The sequence below is a fragment of the Acinonyx jubatus genome, chromosome F2 (genome assembly GCF_027475565.1).
Source record: "Acinonyx jubatus isolate Ajub_Pintada_27869175 chromosome F2, VMU_Ajub_asm_v1.0, whole genome shotgun sequence".
Classification (NCBI taxonomy): Eukaryota; Metazoa; Chordata; class Mammalia; order Carnivora; family Felidae; genus Acinonyx; species Acinonyx jubatus.
The window spans coordinates 48600240-48619200 of NC_069394.1; the positions used below are offsets into that span (position 1 = coordinate 48600240).

General features: G+C 39.4%; 2 protein-coding genes across 5 annotated transcripts in view; one reads left to right on the forward strand and one right to left on the reverse strand.

Moving 5' to 3' along the window:
- Positions 1–5752, reverse strand: part of CPNE3 (copine 3) — a 47256-nt gene extending 41504 nt beyond the window's left edge. For 2 of the 3 annotated variants that reach the window (XM_027064280.2, XM_015074739.3), the window contains exon 1: positions 5604–5752. The gene's annotated coding sequence lies outside the window, so the exon portion shown is untranslated. Of the gene's footprint in view, positions 1–5057; positions 5576–5603 lie in introns of those variants that run through there. The other variant, XM_027064279.2, reaches the window with a different exon arrangement.
- Positions 5753–12896: 7144 nt separating this feature from the next.
- Positions 12897–18961, forward strand: part of RMDN1 (regulator of microtubule dynamics 1) — a 54142-nt gene continuing 48077 nt past the window's right edge. The window contains exon 1 of one of the 2 annotated variants that reach the window (XM_015074738.3): positions 12897–13164. In XM_015074738.3, coding sequence (XP_014930224.1) covers positions 13036–13164 — 129 coding nt within the window. In that variant the 5' untranslated portion in view covers positions 12897–13035. The remainder of the gene's footprint in view (positions 13165–18961) is intronic. The other variant, XR_008292648.1, reaches the window with a different exon arrangement.

Here is an 18961-nt window from a genome sequence, read left to right on the forward strand (position 1 = left end):
TCTACTAAGTGAATCACCTTTTACCAAAACTTGTATTGATAAAAATCAGAACTACATTCCCTAGCAGAAAATTCCAGGATGCTCAGTTGAAAATGTTAAAATTGTAAGGGTTCAGTGAAACCTCTGGCCAGCTGTGAAGCAGGCAGTTTGGATTTTATATAAAGGCACATTGACCTGCTGAGACTGATGCCCCTTGGTGTTCAGAGAGCTTGAAGAACTCCCCACCTAATGGAATCTCCTAGATGTTGGGCTGGCCATCAGAACTTCTCACCTGTCCCTACTATCCAACTATGATGCCCAACTCTAAAAGCAGGCTTTCTAAAACTCGGCTCCCTTCCTACTCTTCTTAGCTGGGCACATACAACATTTAATTGAGCAAGACAGGCATTTCACATTTTGTCATTTATGTGCTCTTTTCTAGTTCATAGTGAACAATGACATGACAATTCTTTCTTTCTTTTTTTTTTAAATCCGATCAGCCCATAACTTTTTTTTTTTTTTTTTTTAATGTTCATTATTGAGAGGGGGAGGAGCTAGGGACAGAGAGAGTGAGGGAGACACAAAATCCAAAGCAGGCTCCAGGCTCAGAGCTATCAGCCCACAGCCCCATGTGGGGCTCAAACCCACGAACTGTGAGATCATGACCTTAGCCAAAGTCGGATGCTCAACCAACTGAGCCACCAGGAGCCCCAATGACACAACAATTCTTTCAGTTTAAAGCTGGAACAACTACAACTACTTCCTTCTCAAGATTTAAGTTTGTATGTCGAGCAGGGGCAACTGGCTGGCTCAGTCACTAGAGCATGTGACTCTTGATCTCAGAGCTGTGAGTTCGAGCCCCACGTTGGGTATAGAGATTACTTAAAAATAAAATCTTAAAAAAAAAATGGAGAGAGGGGGTGTCTGGGTGGCTCAGTAGATTAAGCAATTAAGCGTCTGACTTCGGCTCAGGTCACGGGCTCTGTGCTGACACCTCAGAACCTGGAGCCTGCTTTGGATTCTGTATCTCCCTCTCTCTGCCCCTCTGCCTCTCATGCTCTGCCTCTCTCTCTCTCTCTCTTTCTCTCTCTCTCTCAATGTAAATAAACATTTAAAAAAAAGTAAAAATTTTTATGTTGAGCAAGGATTGTTGAATGTTTATACATTTCCTGATTACAAGAATATTCGTTTCTGGTTACTTAGCACATACACTGCAGCTTGGTTTTAACTTTCCGGCAAGCCCCTTTCTGTTTCCCAACCAAGAACAGTTAAAAACATTATTCACTCACTAAACACATATTTATAGGGCATTTACTGTGTGTCAGGTACTGTTCTAAGGTGTTGGGAGAACAATGAACAAAACAAATACCCTGCATTGATGAGGTTACACTATAGGAAGACAGACAATAAAAAAAGATAAGTAAACAGGGAGGGAGCCTGGCTGGATGAATCGGTAGAGCATGGGACTCTTGACCTCAGGGTCACAAGTTCAAGCCCCATGTTGGGCATGGAACCTACTTTAAAAAAATAAATAAATAAATAAAATAAGTAATCAACCTAATGGAATTATAGAAGCCTGAAATGGTAAATGCCTAAGATGAGGAAACCAGTCTCCTTTGAACAACATATATCATATCAGAAAAGACTGTGTGTAACATATGTGTGAGTTATAAAGTATGACAATCAAATAAACATCTGTAAAACCACCATTTAACTTAGAATCTTTGAATATCTACATCAAGGGTCAGTAAACTTTACCAGTAAAGGAACAAAGAATAATATGTTAGTTTTGGCTGGTCAAGAGGTCATTCATGGTCTCTGTTACAACTACTCACTCTGCCCTGGGAGAATGAAAGTGGCCACAAATTAAATGGGCATAGCTGTGTTCCAATAAAACTTTATAAAACAAGCATTGGGCTGGATCTGGCCCACAGGCTGGAGTTTGCTGACCCTTGATCTAGGTCAAAGAATATCAAGTGCTGGAATCACAGACTCTTAGAACAATTGGAATCATAGGCTATTTGACTCAAGGGATCCTACAGTATTAGGCACAGACTATTTGAAACACAAGATTCTAGAATGTCACACTAGAACCTCAGAGTGTTAGAAGTATAGAGCTGCACTTGTTAGATGTTAGAATTTTATAGATGGTCTGGACATTAATGAAGGAATTTGGTTTGACCAGTATGGTAGGCTACTGAGCATTTGAAATGTGGTGCCTCTGAGATCAAGTGAATAAAATACACACTAGATTCCAAAGATTGGTATGAAAAAGATATGTGAGATCTCTCAATAACTTTTTAGATTGATCACATGTTAAAATGATGGTTTAAATATATTTGGTTAAATAAAATATATCACCGAAGTAAAAAAAAATAAGTAAAATATATAGTATGCTAGATGGTAGTAAGTGCTAAAGATAAATTAAGCAGGGAAGGGGAGAAAGAAGCATTTAACAACACAATCAGTAAATACTTTGATTTTCACTTCTTTTTAAAACATCCTGACCCCTAAACAGATGAAAATGTGACCAATAAGTTTCTCTTTACAGTTGCAGATATCTATTTTAACATGTACTATCACCATAGAGTCTAGAGGCATGGTAAACTAAGGCTCAGAAAACTGAAGTAGCCTAATGGCAATGCATATTACAACTATGCTGTGCTTTGGTAATTTTCACAGGAACCAGACAGAATACATTCACTTGGTAAGAGGATATTTCAAAATGATTTGCTAAAATGAATATGTAGTATCTCCTTCTATTTTTCATTGGGAAACTGTATTAATATCTACCCATCTAATTTATATTGGTAAATTTGACCATTACACTGATTTTAATGTTTTTTTAAATATGATTGCAAAAAAAAATATGATTGCACACTGATAAGCTGTTATATACTAAAAGAATAAACAGCATCTCCAAAAGAATCCCAATACTCCTCCACGAGCTTCTTCAAATTTAAGCCAGCATAATCAACTTAAATATAGTTATCATAACCTTACCAAATGTATATATAACATCTGGTTTTGATCATCATATCAGAAACTTAAATAACATAGTTAAATAAAATCTATGATAGCTTTAGTTGTTCATTTAAACCTCCTTCTTAGCCAATCTTTCAACGAATCTTCTACCAAATATCCTCCTTAATTGTTTGTTGGACTTTAACCTGACTAGCAATCCTTATAACATAAGTGAACATGAAGGGAAAACATTGGTGAGAAGGGAGCTAACCTATAGCATAAAGGTAATAGTGGGTACATTAAAGGAATGTCCAAGTTTGGACTCCTCAAACTTGTTGAGTACCACCAATGATAGTGTCATTCATCCTTGCTAAAAGATCCACCTCAGAGACTATGTTTTTGATGATCAGTGGTGGTTCATTATAGATCTTTGAAGGTCAAAATGTTACTTAGTCATATTTCATATCCAATACTAACCTTCTCAGTTTTGCTACAGGTTTCTAGCGTAATAAATCACTGACTAAAGCAAATTTTGAAAAAGGAGGAAAAAGAACTCTATAGTAGGAAAAAAAAAAAAAAACCCAAAACATAGCAATAGTACCAAAAAAGAAGGAGGGCAAGGAAAACTATGTCTAAAGCCATACCAAGCATTGATAGGAGCTAGGATACAGTATGAACAGGTTATCTGAACAGATATGCAAAGGAAATATTCAGGACCTCAGTGATAGGATTGGAAAGGATATATTTAAAAAAATTTGAAAATGTGTAATACTTAAATTGCCTTAAATTTATGTGGAAATCAAGACCGTTGTCTATAAAGTGTATACAGTTATAGGTGAAACTAAGAGGTGTCCAGTCATTAAGCAAACCTTAAAATACAAGGACTCCTTTGGTTTCTCCCATCCTGAAAACACCTCTCCTGCTCCATTCTTCAGGGGCTAGATCTAAAAGAAGAAATCCTACGAGAGAACTGTGCACTTCATTGGAAGGTTTGTGACCAGCACCTTTCAGTTTGAGGAGTGCTAAAATTCAGCTCGCCCTCACATCCAGAGAGTCTCCACATAGTCCAGTCCCCAAAACTTGCCTCTTTGAATTTTTTCAGCCCAGAGTGGGATGCATTTTTCCAAAACATCAGCCAGAAGGAACCGCCTTTGAAGAAAATATCATATAAGCAAAAAAGTGGGCAAAAAAGATACCACAGATTAATCTATGGGTTTCACGATGATTGCCACCATATATGTCATCTGTTCTCAGCTCTCCTTGTCCTTTCTTGCTTCTCTCTACCTATGCTCTAGGCCTACAGTTTTGTTTGGCTCTGGCGGGTAACTGAAGTTTGCTGACCCCAATTAATGACAACAGGAAGATATGTGTAGCTATGTTTACCACTAACTATGTGCCAGGCACTTTGTTAAGTGTATTACAAATATGATCTTATTTAATCCACATAAAAACCCTACGACAGGATGTATTTTCTATCTTACAAATGCAGAAACAGGCCTTAAAAGGTTAAGTAATCTGCCCAAGGTCAGACAGCTAACACAAAACACAGATTTGAAACCTAGGTATTTGTCTTATCCCAAGAAGTAATGTTCTTTACATTAAGCCATAAACCTGTGCTCTGAAATCATACACAGACCTGAATTCCAACCCCCATGCCACCATTTAGCATGTAATTTGGCAAATGATTTAATCTGAGTTCCGAGTGTGAAACAGAATGACAATTCCACTTAAGTTTGTGGTTGTGAGCATTAAATCAACAAACATATATAAAAAATTGTCTAGCAAATTGTTTGTTGGACACTGTAACCAAAAATCGCTATATTTTAATCCCGCATTTCTTCTATTTGATTCTCTCTTTGGTTTATAGAGGCAGACACAAAAACACCAAGGGTAAGCAAAAATTGTGGATCATCATCCAAGCGCAACATTAATGGTCGGTATGCTAGGTCTCCCTGAGGATCTGGCACTGCAAAACGAATACAACTGCACTTCCTCCACGCCCCCGGTTATAGTGAGCCCAAAACACAAGACAAGAACGGGGCAACCAGAGACGGAACAGGAGCTATTAGGTACCCCTTCATACAACCTCCTGCTTTACTCGGAAATCAAGTTACCTTTTCCCACCCGACCTAGCAGCTTCTCCTTGAATCCTCAGCGGCTCTGAAGTGTGCCCTTTTCCTCTGGGCATTCGATTCAGAGCGCGGAACCGTGACCCGGTCCCTCTCCCCCACTGAGCGCTGCGGGTTTTTCTAAGCGTGTCACCCTCCCCTGGGCCGAAGGCCCGACACTCCCCGCTGCGTGAGGTTGGCGATCCTGGGCACCGCCTACCCAGGTGCGCGACCGCCAGGCCCAGGAGGCTCCTCGCGGCCCAGGGCTGAACCCCGAACACCGGGTTCTCCGGTAGGCGCTGGCCAGCGCCGGGCCTCCCCAGGCCGCGGACTTTGCACGCTAAGGCGCAAGAGTCCCCTGAGCGCCGCGGCCCATCCCCGGCCGCGCTGAGCCCAGGGTGCACTTCCAGCGCTAGGGCCGTGCGGGCCCTGCCGCGCGGAGCCTGCGGGCCCCGTTTCTCCACGCCCAGGCTCTCTTCCTCCCCCAGGGGATCTGTGAATTGCTGGGGCCCCGCTACACCGGCCCCGAAGCGGAGAGAGGCCCGCACTCACATCCCGCTCTCAGTAGTGGAAATCAGGTAGGGGTGGAGACCAGGCAGCCAGAGTCCACAGGGCAGCCGGGGCGCGGGGATTCACAGGAACCTGGGGCCCACTGGGCCGAGGGGCGGGGCGGAGCGGGTTGGGGTGGAGCTAAGACGCGGCCCCGCCCACCACGGCCACCTACCGCCCACTACTTGCAGACCAGATCTGCACCCAGTGGGTAGGCTGATGCTTAAAGGCTCTTTTTCTTTCCATTTATAATTCATTAGAGAATCTTGAAAATTTTATTGTAACTAATTTAATTAGAAAACTAAGATTATCAGAAAGTGTATTCTACAGAAAGTGTAAGTATCCTATGCTCTTATTTTTTCCACTGTCTTGCTACTCAGTGGTGTCACTATGCAGTAAGATGGTTCAGAACTTCATGAGAAGGTTTTATGCCAGTGAGAGCAAGTGAAGAGACACTCTGGAGGATCCATGTGATAAATTCTGACACATTTTCTGCACTGTTTCTTCTTTTTCTTCTTGCTCCCACCTGGGCTCTAATCTGATTCCTGGGTGTTTCTACAAGGATCTCCTGCCTGGAGGATGAATTAAATTAGCCATCTTGATTCCTTTGGGAAAAAAAGGAAAAGCAGGTACATAATATACATATGTCTATGTGGCAAGGCCTTGACAAAGCTGAAACTAAACCTAAGGTGCAAAGGAGGCTAAATGGTACCTACTGTTTGACATTCAAGCTTCTTGGGCCTTTGAGTAGAGGCTGACTTCCTTGAAAGGTCACAGAGATGCTCTTGAGATCAAAGACTCCATGTATTTTTCAAATCATTATGCTATTGACCTAAACTGTTATATATTATAGGACATTGTTTAGAGGTTGGTATAACATACACTTAGTGAATGTATTTGTATGTCTAGGTGTAAACATATTGTTTATCAGTGTAAGTAACTTATTCACCAAAAAAACCCAACCTGAGGCATTAAAATGAGTTGCTTGGTGCACCAAAGTCAATTTCAGAAGTATAAAAGAATTAAACTATTTGACAAAATTCATACCACTATCTGACCAGGAAAATCAACATGAAAGTAGTGAAATGGAAGCTCCTAACCATTCTTATTTAGAGAGCTTTAAATGTGCACACTACCCTGAGTCATTTTACATCCAAATTTCATTTAATTCTCACAATTCTGTGATGTGTTTAGTACCATTAACCCCATTTCACAAATGAGAAAAATGTGATTGAGTAACTTGAAATTTGGTAGCTTAGTAATTGGCTCACTTGCCTAAAATCACAGATTCTGAGTAAACTAACTTCAAAATGTCCTGCTTGACCACTACTTGATGCTTTCTGCAGGTAAACAAACTACAGTGGAAAATATTGCTACATGTGACTACTTGAAATTTAGAACTTCTGCACAAGGAAAACAGGGACAAAATCAATAGGCAAATACATCTGAAAAAATACGACAAGTCTGACAGCCAAAGGAAGATTTAGTATCTTAAGTATAAATTGATTTTTAAAAAATAGAAAATTGGCAAAAGTTTCAATTTTTTTAAATTGTGGAGGACATGGAAAATGATACAAATGAAGAAATATAGACTTTCCTAAGTAAAAACAAAAACAAAAACTATTTTTAATCCAAAAATGCAAACAGAACACTTCTAAAATAATTATATCAGTGCAAGTAAAGATTCATTCATTTATTTATTGAATACCGTCTGAATGCCTACTATGTGCCAAGCATTGTTCTAGACTTGTGATAAAATAGTGACAGACAGAAGCTTCTATCCTGGAGGGATAACAAATAAGTTACTAAAAACAAATGAGAGATAATTTCAGATAGCCATAAGTAGCATGAGGAAAGTAATACAGGTTTATGTGATAGGGAGATAATTGGAGCTTTTTTCCCCCAAGACTTTATTTTTAAGTAATATCTACACCCAACATAGGAATCAAATTCACAGCACTGAGATCAAGAGTCACATGCTCTACTGACAGAGCCAGCTAGGTGCCCATAATGGGAGTTGCTTTAGACTGGGGCTCAGGGAAAGTCTCTCTAAGGTAGTGATATTTAATTGAGACCTGAAAAATAAGAAAGAACCAATCGTGCAAAGGTCTGAAATCAGGTAAACGATGGGCAGAGACAAAGAGACAGCAAATTACAGGGACAATAACAAGGCCTTTGTGGTTGGACAGTGGGGAGAAGAAAGAGAAGTACTTAATCTTGTTTTTATTGAAATTGTAAAAACAACTTTTTGTTTTATTTTTGATTCTGATTTTACACTTAAGTGAAGGTCCTCAGACACCACTAATTTAATTGCAAGTTTCAAAATTTCAAAAATACATACTGTGCATACCTAGCCTTCCTTACTTTTGGCTCCATTAAAACAAGGAAAAGGTAGAGACAAGGAAATAGTTTTGTACTTTCAGTACTCAATATGCAATCTCTCATTTAAATACATAGTTCTATAGCTATTTGATGTGTTTATTCATTCTCCCCAACTATAGTCTGAATTCTTTTCTACTTTTGTTCTTACTGTATTGAATGTGTATTTATGTATCAGCAATAACAAGATTCTAGAAACAAAGAACAAATAAGTATGGGACTCAACACCAGATAGATACTATTTAAAGGATGTTAAATGAATGAGATATTTATAAAATACTCTCCTACATGTTCTTCTACATCACTGGCTGTTCTCCTTATCTCTTTTGCTTTTTAATCCTCATATTCTAGTTTTTACCCTGGAGTGCCCTAGGGCTAAGTTCTTGAACTTTCCTTTTTTCTATCTTTACTTGCATCCTTAGTCACCTCATCTAGTATTACAGCTTTGAAATCCATCTATATTCTGAAGGATACCAAACTTCCAAACCCTGAAATTCCATATTCCAATTCCCTACTCTACATTTGGATGTCATATTAGTTATCTACTGCTCTATAACTAACAGTTATGCCTAATTCAGTGGCTTAAAACTAAATAGTCATTTATTATCTGTCATAGTTTGTGGTTCAGGAAGTGAGGAGTGACTTAGCTGAGCAGTTCTAGTCCGTTACCTCTCATGATGCTGCAGTCAGGTATTAGGCAGTGATGCAGTCATCTTATAGGGCTGGAGGATCCACTTCCAAGGTGGCTTACTCACATGAGCAATGATGCTCTTTGTTGATGGGGGACGTTAGTTCCTCTCCATGTGGGCCGCCTAAGAGGGCTGCCTGAGTATCCTAATGGCATGGCTGCTGGCTTCTCCCAGGGCAAACAATCCAAGAAATCAATGCAGAAACTCAATGACTTTCATGACTTAGCCTCAGGAGTCGCACAGCATCACTTTTGCAGTATTCTATTGGTCAGACACACCAGCCTGGATTTAATGTGGGAGGGGATTCCACAAAGGGATAAATCTAGGAGGTAAGGATCATCGAGGACCACACTGGAGGTTGGCCAACACAGATCTAATAAGCTTTTCCGATCTTAATGTACAAATAAAACTTACTGATATTCCTCCTCTAAGCTGTCTTTCCACAGTCTTCTCTATCTTGCATAATGGCAAAACATTCTTCCAGTTGTTTGGGCCAAAACACTTGAAGTCATCTTTGACTCTCTCCTCTCATACCCCATTGATATCTGGTCTGGTCTGTCAGCTACTCCTGTCAACTAATTCTACCTTCAAAATATATCCAGATTCTAACCACTCATATCTCTAGTCTAATCCAAGCCACCACTATTTCTTTCCAGATTATTGTAATACCCTAGTAACTCTTTCCCTACTTGCTCCCTTAGTCTATTTTCAAAACAGAAGGATCTAATTAAAATGTAAATTAGATTATGATACTTGGTCTCCATCTCCTTTCTGACCTTATCTCTTAATATACTCCTCCTTGCTCACTCTATTCTAACCATAGTGAACTTAGTGTTCATGGAAAATGTTACCTGCCTTCCTAGTTCAGGCCTTTGCACTTTCCTTTTTCTCTACATGAAATGCTGTGCCCCCAGATATCTCCATGGATTACTCCTTCTTCCTTGGATCTTTATTCAAACGTCTCTTCAGTGAGGTCTTCTGTGGCCACCACCCTGCGTAAAACTGCAATGTCTACACAGAAATATGCCCTATACCCTTTCATGTTTTATCTTCCTCGTTAGCATTTATCATCATCTAGTACATCTTTTACTTATTTTGCTTACTGTGTTTCCCTAACTAAAATATATACTCCACTAGGAACTGTTCATTGACATCTAGAAGAGTACAAGGTATATTACAGATATGCAACACATACTTATTGACTGAGTGAAGAAACTGTGCCAGGTCCTGAAATAGGTAAAAATCAGAGATGTCACTGAGTTTACAGTATAGTGAAGGTACACATTACCAATTCTTATCAACTCTAGCTCCAAAATATACTCCAGATTAACAAATAATCACAAATATACATGTGAAATTATAAAACAAGCTTAGAGCCATGAAGGGAATGAAAGTATAGTAGGGGGAATCAAGAAAAGTTTTTCTAAGGAAGGTACATTTGGGCTGAGTGCTGAAAGATGAATAGAGGGTTGCCTGGCTGGCTCAGATGGTAGACTTGTGACTCTTGATCTCAGAGTTGTGAGTTTGAGCTCCATGTTGAGTGTAGAGATTACTTAAAAATAAAATCTTTTTTAAACAAGAAAGATGAATAAAAATCAACTAGGTAAAAAACAATGGAGTGGGGTTGGAGCAAGGGGGAGGGTACCAAAGTAGTGGAATGGGAAGGAATCCTGACAGAGAGAATATCATGTAGGGAGATCTGAGGCTCACTGTAAGAAAGAAAAGATAGTGTGCCTGGAGCCAAGAGAGAAATATTACAGATTTAAGGAAACTAAAGAAACATAATAGTTAAATGCAACACATAAACATTTCCTGATTTGGGGAAAAAATGGTTGCTATCAAAGACAGCATTGAGGCAATAAGCAAAATTTATATATTAAATAATAGTACTCCGTCAATTTCAATTTCCTCAATTTGATAATTGTACTGGGACTAAATAAGAGAATGTCTTTGTTTCTAAGCATGAAGAGTCATGATTATCTGCAATCTACTCTCAAAAGATTTAACAACAGAAAATAATAATAGGAATATAATATGTATATTACATATAATATATGTAAAGAAAGATAAAGCAAATGTGAAAAAATATTAACAATGGCTGAATCTAAGTGAAAAAAAATGGGAGTTCCTGCAACATTTCTAAGGATCTAAATTTTTTCAAAAAAATAATTAAAATTTCACGCTGGGAGCACCTGGGTGGCTCAGTAGGTTAAGCGTCAGACTTTGGCTCAGGTCATGATCTCATAGTTCATGGGTTTGAGCCCTGTGTCAGGCTCTGTGCTGACAGCTTGGGGCCTGAAGCCTGCTTGGGATTCTGTGTCTTCCCCTCTCTCTCTGACTCTCCCCACTCATCTCTGTCTCTGTGTCTCTCTCAGAATTGAATAAACATTAAAACTAAACTAAACTAAACTAAACTAAACTAAACTAAAATAAAATTTCACTCTGGCTGGGGTGCCTGGCTAGCTCAGTCAGTAGAGTATATGACACTCAGGGTTGTAAGTCTGAGCCGCACATTGGGTGTAGAGATTATTTTAAAATAAAATCTTTTTTTTTTTAATGTTTATTTTTTTTTTTGAGAGAGAGTGCGAGTGGGGGAGGGGCAGAGAGAGAGAGGAGGACAGAGGATACGAAGCAGGCTCAGCGCTGACAGCAGAGATCCTGATGCAGGGCTAGAACTCACGAACTGTGAGATCATGACCTGAGCAGAAGTCAGATGCTCAACCAACTGAGCAACCCAGGCACCCCTAAAATAAAATCTTTAAACAAAACTTCACTCTGGCTAAGATACCAGAAACTCAATTTCAGGATTATCATGGCATCCAGTTATATGAATATATTATCCAGGAGTACTGAGGTAGCTACCAGTAGAAATATGTAAACATGTTTCCCTCTGGAAAAAAAAAGACTCGCATTCAAAAAAAGTTAAGAAGAGGCTGTCTATATTTTTTAAAATATACTTTAAAAACAAAGAAAATAAAAATATTACTGATGCAATCCTAAAGAAATGTGACTGATTTAATGGGAAGTGGTGGAGGCAGAAATCATATATATGGAGGATTGGGCTTGGAGTTTAAAAACGTGGATTCCAGTCTTCCAACAATACCTACTAGCTATGTATCTTTGGTTAATAAATCTCTTTGAGCTACAGTTCACTTGTTAATTTGGCATACCCATTATTTCACAAGGTAGTTGGGAAGACCAAGTTAACTAAGCATGTGTTATTTCACTGTGTAATACTGTATAGGTACTATATCAATTCAACCTAATTTTATTTATTTTTGTTTTTTTTTTAAGTTTATTTATTTTGAGAGAGAGGCAGAGAGAGCAAGAGAGAAAAATCCCAAACAGCTTCTGTGCTGTCAGCCCTGGGAGGGCCCCACGGTGGGGGCGCGGGGAGCGGGGGTTGATCTCCCCAACTGTGAGATCATGAGCAGAGCAGAAATCAAGAGTAGGATGCTCAAATGACTGAGCTACCCAGGAGCCCTGTTTGCAACCTAATTAAAAAAAAAACAACAAAAAACAAAACTGTGACTATCTTCCCTTATTGCCCATCAAAAATGTGCATGTAATCCATTTGCAGCTTGTGTTTTCACCCACATCATTCCCAAACTAGAATTCAAAACCTCTTCATTGCTTCCAAAAGTATTCCATTCTGGTGAGAGGTATCCATCTTACCAAATATTTTGAGGGGAACCCAGGGGTTTTGTACCACACATTCCACAGCAAACAAGGGCATCACCTTTTTGTCAGGAGGCCTCTTCTACCTTGTCTTTTCTACTAAGACCAGCTTGGGCTTCTCATTCTTTGTCTTTTATGGCTTCTCTCTTTCCCCCCAGAACTCCCCCTCCAATCTCTCAATCTCTTCCTTTCCCTTCTTTATGTGGTACAGATTAATTCTCCCAATCATTTATTTCCAAAAAGGAAATACCACGATTACTAGGATTCTCCCTATCTTTGAAGGCTGCAGAGAATTATAAATAAATATTTCCTTCTTGCTTACTTAAATTCTCGGGTCTGAGAACTTTCAGTTTTGTTCTGGTGATTAATCCTGTGCTGAAGCGTTGACAGACCCCTGCCCCCACCCCGCACCCTCAGGGAAAGGACAGAAAGGAGACTGTACCCAGAAGGGAACAATCGCCCGCCCCCAAGTCCACTCGTGCGCAGGCGCGTTAAGGGCTACTAAGTCCCACCCAACCGAGTATTTCCCTCCCCCTAGAAACTGCCGGCCGGAAGTCGTGTGGTGGAAGAGGCGCCGGCCAGGAAGCGGCAAGACACGGTTTTCCCGGGAAGGACTTGGTCTCTTTTAGCTCTGACGCGCTCCGTAGTGACCCAAAAGGGTGAGGGGTCAGGCCAGAGAGTTGTAGGTCATGGCGCTGGCCGCGCGACTCTGGCGCTTTCTCCCTTTGGCACACGGCACTGTCCGGAAACCTTGGCTGTTAACGGGTGTTGCTGGCAGCTGGGGACGGGACTGTACTTGGCGACTCCGCGGCTCTGAGGTACCCCACTGCCCTGACTCCCGCTCCCCTCACTACTTGCTGGGCTGCAGGAGCCCCTTCTTCAGACGGGCGGCCCCGCACCACCTTGGGGAATTGTAGTGAACTGCGGTAGGAACTCAGGGCCAGGTGTTCCCGGCGCTCTCCAGGTGACTCCAGGACCGACAGACCGGTCCTCTCTTTTTCGCAAGCCTACTTTTCTCTCTCAGTACGGGGGTGGGAGGAGGTATGAGACCTCCTTTCCCCTTCTCCCGAGACTCTGTCTTCTACCCGAGTTTCCTGTATGAAAGCAGAGAACTTTAGGGGGAAAAAAACTTGACCGCTGTGAAAATATTTACTTTTGGAGATTCAGTACAGCTCCTGAGGCGCTAAAGTTTCCCAGACTTTGAAAAGTTTGTGGTGTGATTTTAAAAAATTACTATGACTCAGAAGAAGAGATTTTGTACTATTTAAGGTTTAAAGTTTTTTATTTGAGTCCTTTGTTTTATCTGCATAATGTTCAGGAAGGCTGTTGGATTGTCGTCCCAGTTTTGGCTTTTCTATTGTTAAGACTATTCGTTTGTCTCTGACAGGGGACTGGAAGGGCAATAGTGCATACGATACGTATTATTTGAACTAGGTGTTTAATTATTTTGAATTCTAAAATACATCTTTTGTAAAAAGTTTATATATTTATTTGAGAGAGTGAGAGCAGGAGCAGGGGAAGGACAGAGAGAGAACCCCAAACACTGAAAGTGCAGAGCCCAGTGTGGGGCTCAATCTCAGAAACCGTGAGATCATGACCCAGCTGAAACCAAGAGCCAGATGCTTAACCGACTGAGCCAGCCAGGTGCCCCTCTATTTTCAATTTTTTGATTAACCTCCATGCTGTTTTCTATAGCGGCTGCGCCAATTTACATTACCATCAACAGTGCACGCAAGTGTTCCCTTTTCTCCACATCCTTACCGACACTTGTTATTTCTGGTCTTCTTTGACAGTACCATTCTAACAGGTGTGAGGTGGTATCTGATTGTGGTTTTGATTTGCATTTCCCAAACGAGTACCTTTTCATGTACCTGTTGGCTATCTGTATGTCTTTGAAAAAATGTCTCTTCTGGTACTCTGCCCAGTTTTTAAAATTGTTTTGGCTGTTGAATTGTGAGACTGTATATGTTTTGGATGTTAACCCTTTATCAGATATATGATGTGGGATTTTTTTTTATTAGGTTGACTTTACATTTTGCTGATAGTTTCCTGTGCACAAAGTTTTTAATTGAAGTCTCACTTGTTTGTTTTTGCTTTTGTTGCCTTTCTTTTGGTGTCAAGTCTAAAAAGTCATTGCCAAGTCCAGTGTCAAGGAGCTTACCCCCCCCCCCCCATGTTTTCTTCTAGAAGTTTATGGTTTTAGATCTGATGTTCAAGTTTTTAGTGCATTTGAGTTAATTTTTGTGTATGCTATAATAGGGTGGGCCAGTTTTATTCTTTTTCTTGTGGTTGTCCAGTTTTCTGAACACCACTTATTCAAGAAACTGCTGTTCCTCGTTGTATATTCTTGACTCCTATATTTTAAATCTGTTGGCCTGCATATGCATAGGTTTATTTCTGAACTATTTTGTTCCATTTATCTATGTGTCTATAAATGTGTGAATACTATACTGCTTTGATTACTGTAGCTTTGTAATATATTTTTAAATCAGGAAGCACAATGCCTCCTGCTTTGTTCTGCTTTCTCAAGGTTGCTCTGGCTATTTGGGGTCTTTTGTGGTTCCATACAGATTTTAGGATTGATTGTTCTGTTTCTGTGAAAATTGCGATTGGAGTTTGAAAATGCCATTGAATCTGCAGATTGCTTCAGGTAGTATGTATAGTTTTACAATACTCCAACCCATCAGCACAGAATATCTTTCCATTTATTTGTGTCTTCATCAGTGTCTTATAGTTTTTAGTGTACAGGCTTTTACTTCCTTGGTTAAATTTATTCCTAGGTATTTTATTCTTTTTGATATAACTATAAATAGGATTGTTTTCTTAATTTCTTTTTCTGAAGAAAGTAAATTCTTTTACTGAATTTGTTTATTATTTCCAACAGTTTTTTTTGATGAGGTCTTTGGAGTTTTCTGTATCTAATACCATGTTATTGCAAATTTACTTCTTTCCTTCCTTTTTCTTTTCTTTTCTCCCCCCCCCCCCACCTCCCCCCACCCCCCCATTGCTCTAGCTAGGGTTTATAGTACTGTGTTGAATAAAAGTGGTGAGAATGGGCATTCTTATTTTGATTCTCATTTTAGAGAAAAAAACTTGTCTTTTCACCATTGATTATGATATTATCTGTGGACTTGTCATTTATTGCCTTTATTATGTTGAGATATGTTCCCTCTGTACCCACATTATTAAGAATTTTATTGTGAATAAATGTTGAATTTTTGTCAGATGCTTTTTGTGTATCTGTTTAATTAATCATGGGATTTGGGGCCTTCATTTTGTTGTGTCACCCTGATTGATTTGCAGATGTTGAATCATCTTGCATCCCTAGATTAAAACCCACTTAATTATGATGTATTATCTTTTCAATGAATTTTTAAAATATATTTATTTATTTGGAGAAAGAGTGAGAGAGCACACATCATGCATGCACGCATGCAGGGGTAGGGCAGAAAGAGAGGGAGAGAGAGAATCCCAAGCAGGCTCTGTGCTGTTAGATCATGAGATTTAGATCACAAGATCATGGCCTGAGCAAAATCAAGAGTTGGACGCTTAACCAACTGAGCTACCTAGGTGCCCCTCAATGGATTTTTTTTTTTAATTTAATACTTAACATACAATGTTATATTCATTTCGGGTGTACAGTATAGTGATTCAGCAATTCCATAAATTATTCAGTCCTCATAGAGATTAAGTGTACTCTTAATCCCCTTCACCTGTTTGACCCATCCCTCCACCTACCTCCCCTCTGGTAACTATCTGTTTGTTCTCTATAGTTAAGTGTTTTGTTTTGTTTTGTTTTCTCTCCTCTCTCTTTGGTTCATTTGTACTGTTGCTTAAATTCCACATATGTGTGAAATCATAGGTATTTGTGTTCTTTGACTTATTTTGCTTACCATTATAGTCTCTAGATCCATCCATGTTGTAAATTGCAAGATTTCATTTTTTTTATGCCTGAATAATATTCCGTTGCATCTACACCACATCTTTATCCATTCATCTAGCAATGGGCACTTAGGCTGCTTCCTTAGTTTGGCTCTTGTAAATAATGCTGCAGTGAGCATAGATGTACATTTATCCTTTTGAATTAGTGCTTTCATATTCTTTAGGTAAATACCCAGTAGTGCAATTGTGGGATCATAGGATAATTCTATTTAAAAAATTTTTTTTGAGGAACAACAGCTCCTGGGTGGCTCAGTTGGTTAACGTACAACTCCTGATCTCAGCTCAGGTCTTGATCTCAGGTTGTGAGTTCAAGCCCCATGTTGGGCTCTGTGCTGGGCGTGAAGCCTGCTTAAAATTTTTGAGGAAACTCCATACTGTTTTTCACAGTGGCTGCACCACTGCATACCCACCAACAGTGCATGAGAGTCCCTTTTTCTCCACACATTTGCCAACATTGTTGTTTCTTGCGTTTTTTATTGTAGCCATTCTGACAAGCATGAGGTGATACCTTATTGTGATTTTGATTTTGATTTCCCTGATGCTGAGTGATGTTGATTTTCCTTTCATGTGTCTGTTGGGTTCTGTATGTCTTCTTTGGAGAAATGTCTTTTCATGGCTTCTGCCCGTTTCTAAATTGGATTATTTGTTGTTTGGGTGTTGAGTTGTAGACAGTTCTTTATATATTTTGGATACTAACCCTTTTTATCAGATATGTCATTTGTAAATATCTTCTTCCACTCAGTAGCTTGTCTAGTTTTGTTGGTTTCCTTTCCTGTGCAGAAGTTTTTTATTTTACTGCAGTCCCAATAGCTTATTTTTGCTTGTTTCCCTTGCCTCAGGAGACATTAAGAAAAATGATGTGGGGGGGGGGGGGGCTCTGCCTGGCTCACTCTGTAGACCTTCAACTCTTGATCTCAGGATCGTGAGGTCAATCCCCACATTGGGCATGGAGTTTGCTTAAAAATAAATAAATACAGTATTTAAAAAAAAAAGAAAGAAAAATATTGTTATAGCTGTTGTTAGAGAAATTACTGCCTGTGTTCTCTTCTAGGAGTTTTATGGTTTCAGGTCTCACATTTAGGACCTTGATCCATTCATTTTGAGTTTATTTTTGTGTATGGTGTAAAAAAGTGGTCTAGTTTCATTCTTTTGCCTGTTGTCCAGTTTTCACAACGCCATTGTTGAAGAGACTGTCTTTTTCCCATTGCATATTCTTGCCTCCTTTGTCAAAGATGAATTGACCATATAATTGTGGATTTACATCTGGTCTCTCTATTCTGTTCCATTGATCTGTTTATCTGCAATTACTCTACTGTCTTGATTACTACAGCTTTGTAATATAACTTGAAATCTGGAATTGTGATACCTCCAGTTTTGATTTTCTTTTTCAAGATTGCTTTGTCTCTCCTAGGTCTTTTATGGTTCCATACAAATTTTAGGATTGTTTGTTCCAGTTTTGGGAAAAATCCTGTTGACATTTTTGTTAGGGATTGCATTAAATCTGTAGCTTTCTTGGGGTAGTATGGACATTTTAACAATATCTGTTTTTCTAATCCCATGAGCATGGAATATCTTTCCATTTGTTCGTGTTGTCTTCAGTTTCTTTCATCAATGTTTTCTAGTTTTCAGAGTACAGGTCTTTTACCTCCTTGGTTAAATTTATTTCTAGGTATTTTCTTCTTTTTGGTGCAATTGTAAATGGGGTTGTTTTCTTAATTTCTCTTTCTGCTGGTTCATTATTAGTGTATAGAAATACAGTGGATTTCTGTACATTGATTTTGTATACTGCAGTTTTGTATACTGCAATACTGTAATAACTGAATCCATTTATCAGTCTGGTAGCTTTTTGTTGGCAACTTTAGGGTTTTCTGCATATAGTATCATGTCCTCTGCAAATGGTGAAAGTTTCACTTCTTACTTACCAGCCTGGATGTCCTTTATTCCTTTCTCTTGTCTGATTGCTGCTGTGGCTAGGACTTCCAGTACTATGTTGAATAAAAGTGGTAAGAGTGGACATCCTTGTCTTGTTTCTGACCTTAGTGGAAAAGCTCTCAGTTTTTCCCCATTGAGTAATGATGTTAGCTGTGAGTTTTTCATATATGGACTTTATTATATTAAGGCATGTTCCCACTAAACCTGCTTTATCCATGAATAGATATTGTATATTGTGAAATGTTTTTTCTGCATCCATTGAAATGATCATTTGGTTTTCTGTTGTAGACTCTAAGTCTAAAGTTCTCTCTTGGTCAATGAGAGAGTGGGACACAGGATGAAAAGCGAGAGATGGCTAATGTCCGGGAAAAGACAAGAGCCTCGAGTAAGGGTCCTTGTTCCGTATTTATTAAGATCAGAGGGCTAACAAACATAATGGGCGTGCACAAAGAGACAGTGAATCTGTGAACATTAACTCAGGGGCATGAAGGGAAAGGGGTTTTGAATATATATGGTGTTTGGGGTTTGGGTCAATATAAAACAAAATCCTGGCACCGAGGAGATGGGCAGATGGTTGTTAACAGCAGACAGGAGGCGCCATGTCTGTTTATCTTAGCTAGCCTAGGGGATAAAACAGGGCAAATAACCTCAGGGTTAACAAGGCACCTTTTCTTTTGCTAATCAGCTCTGCTCTGGGCATCAATACCCACAGCACTGGGGTCTGTAGCCCTATTTACCTGT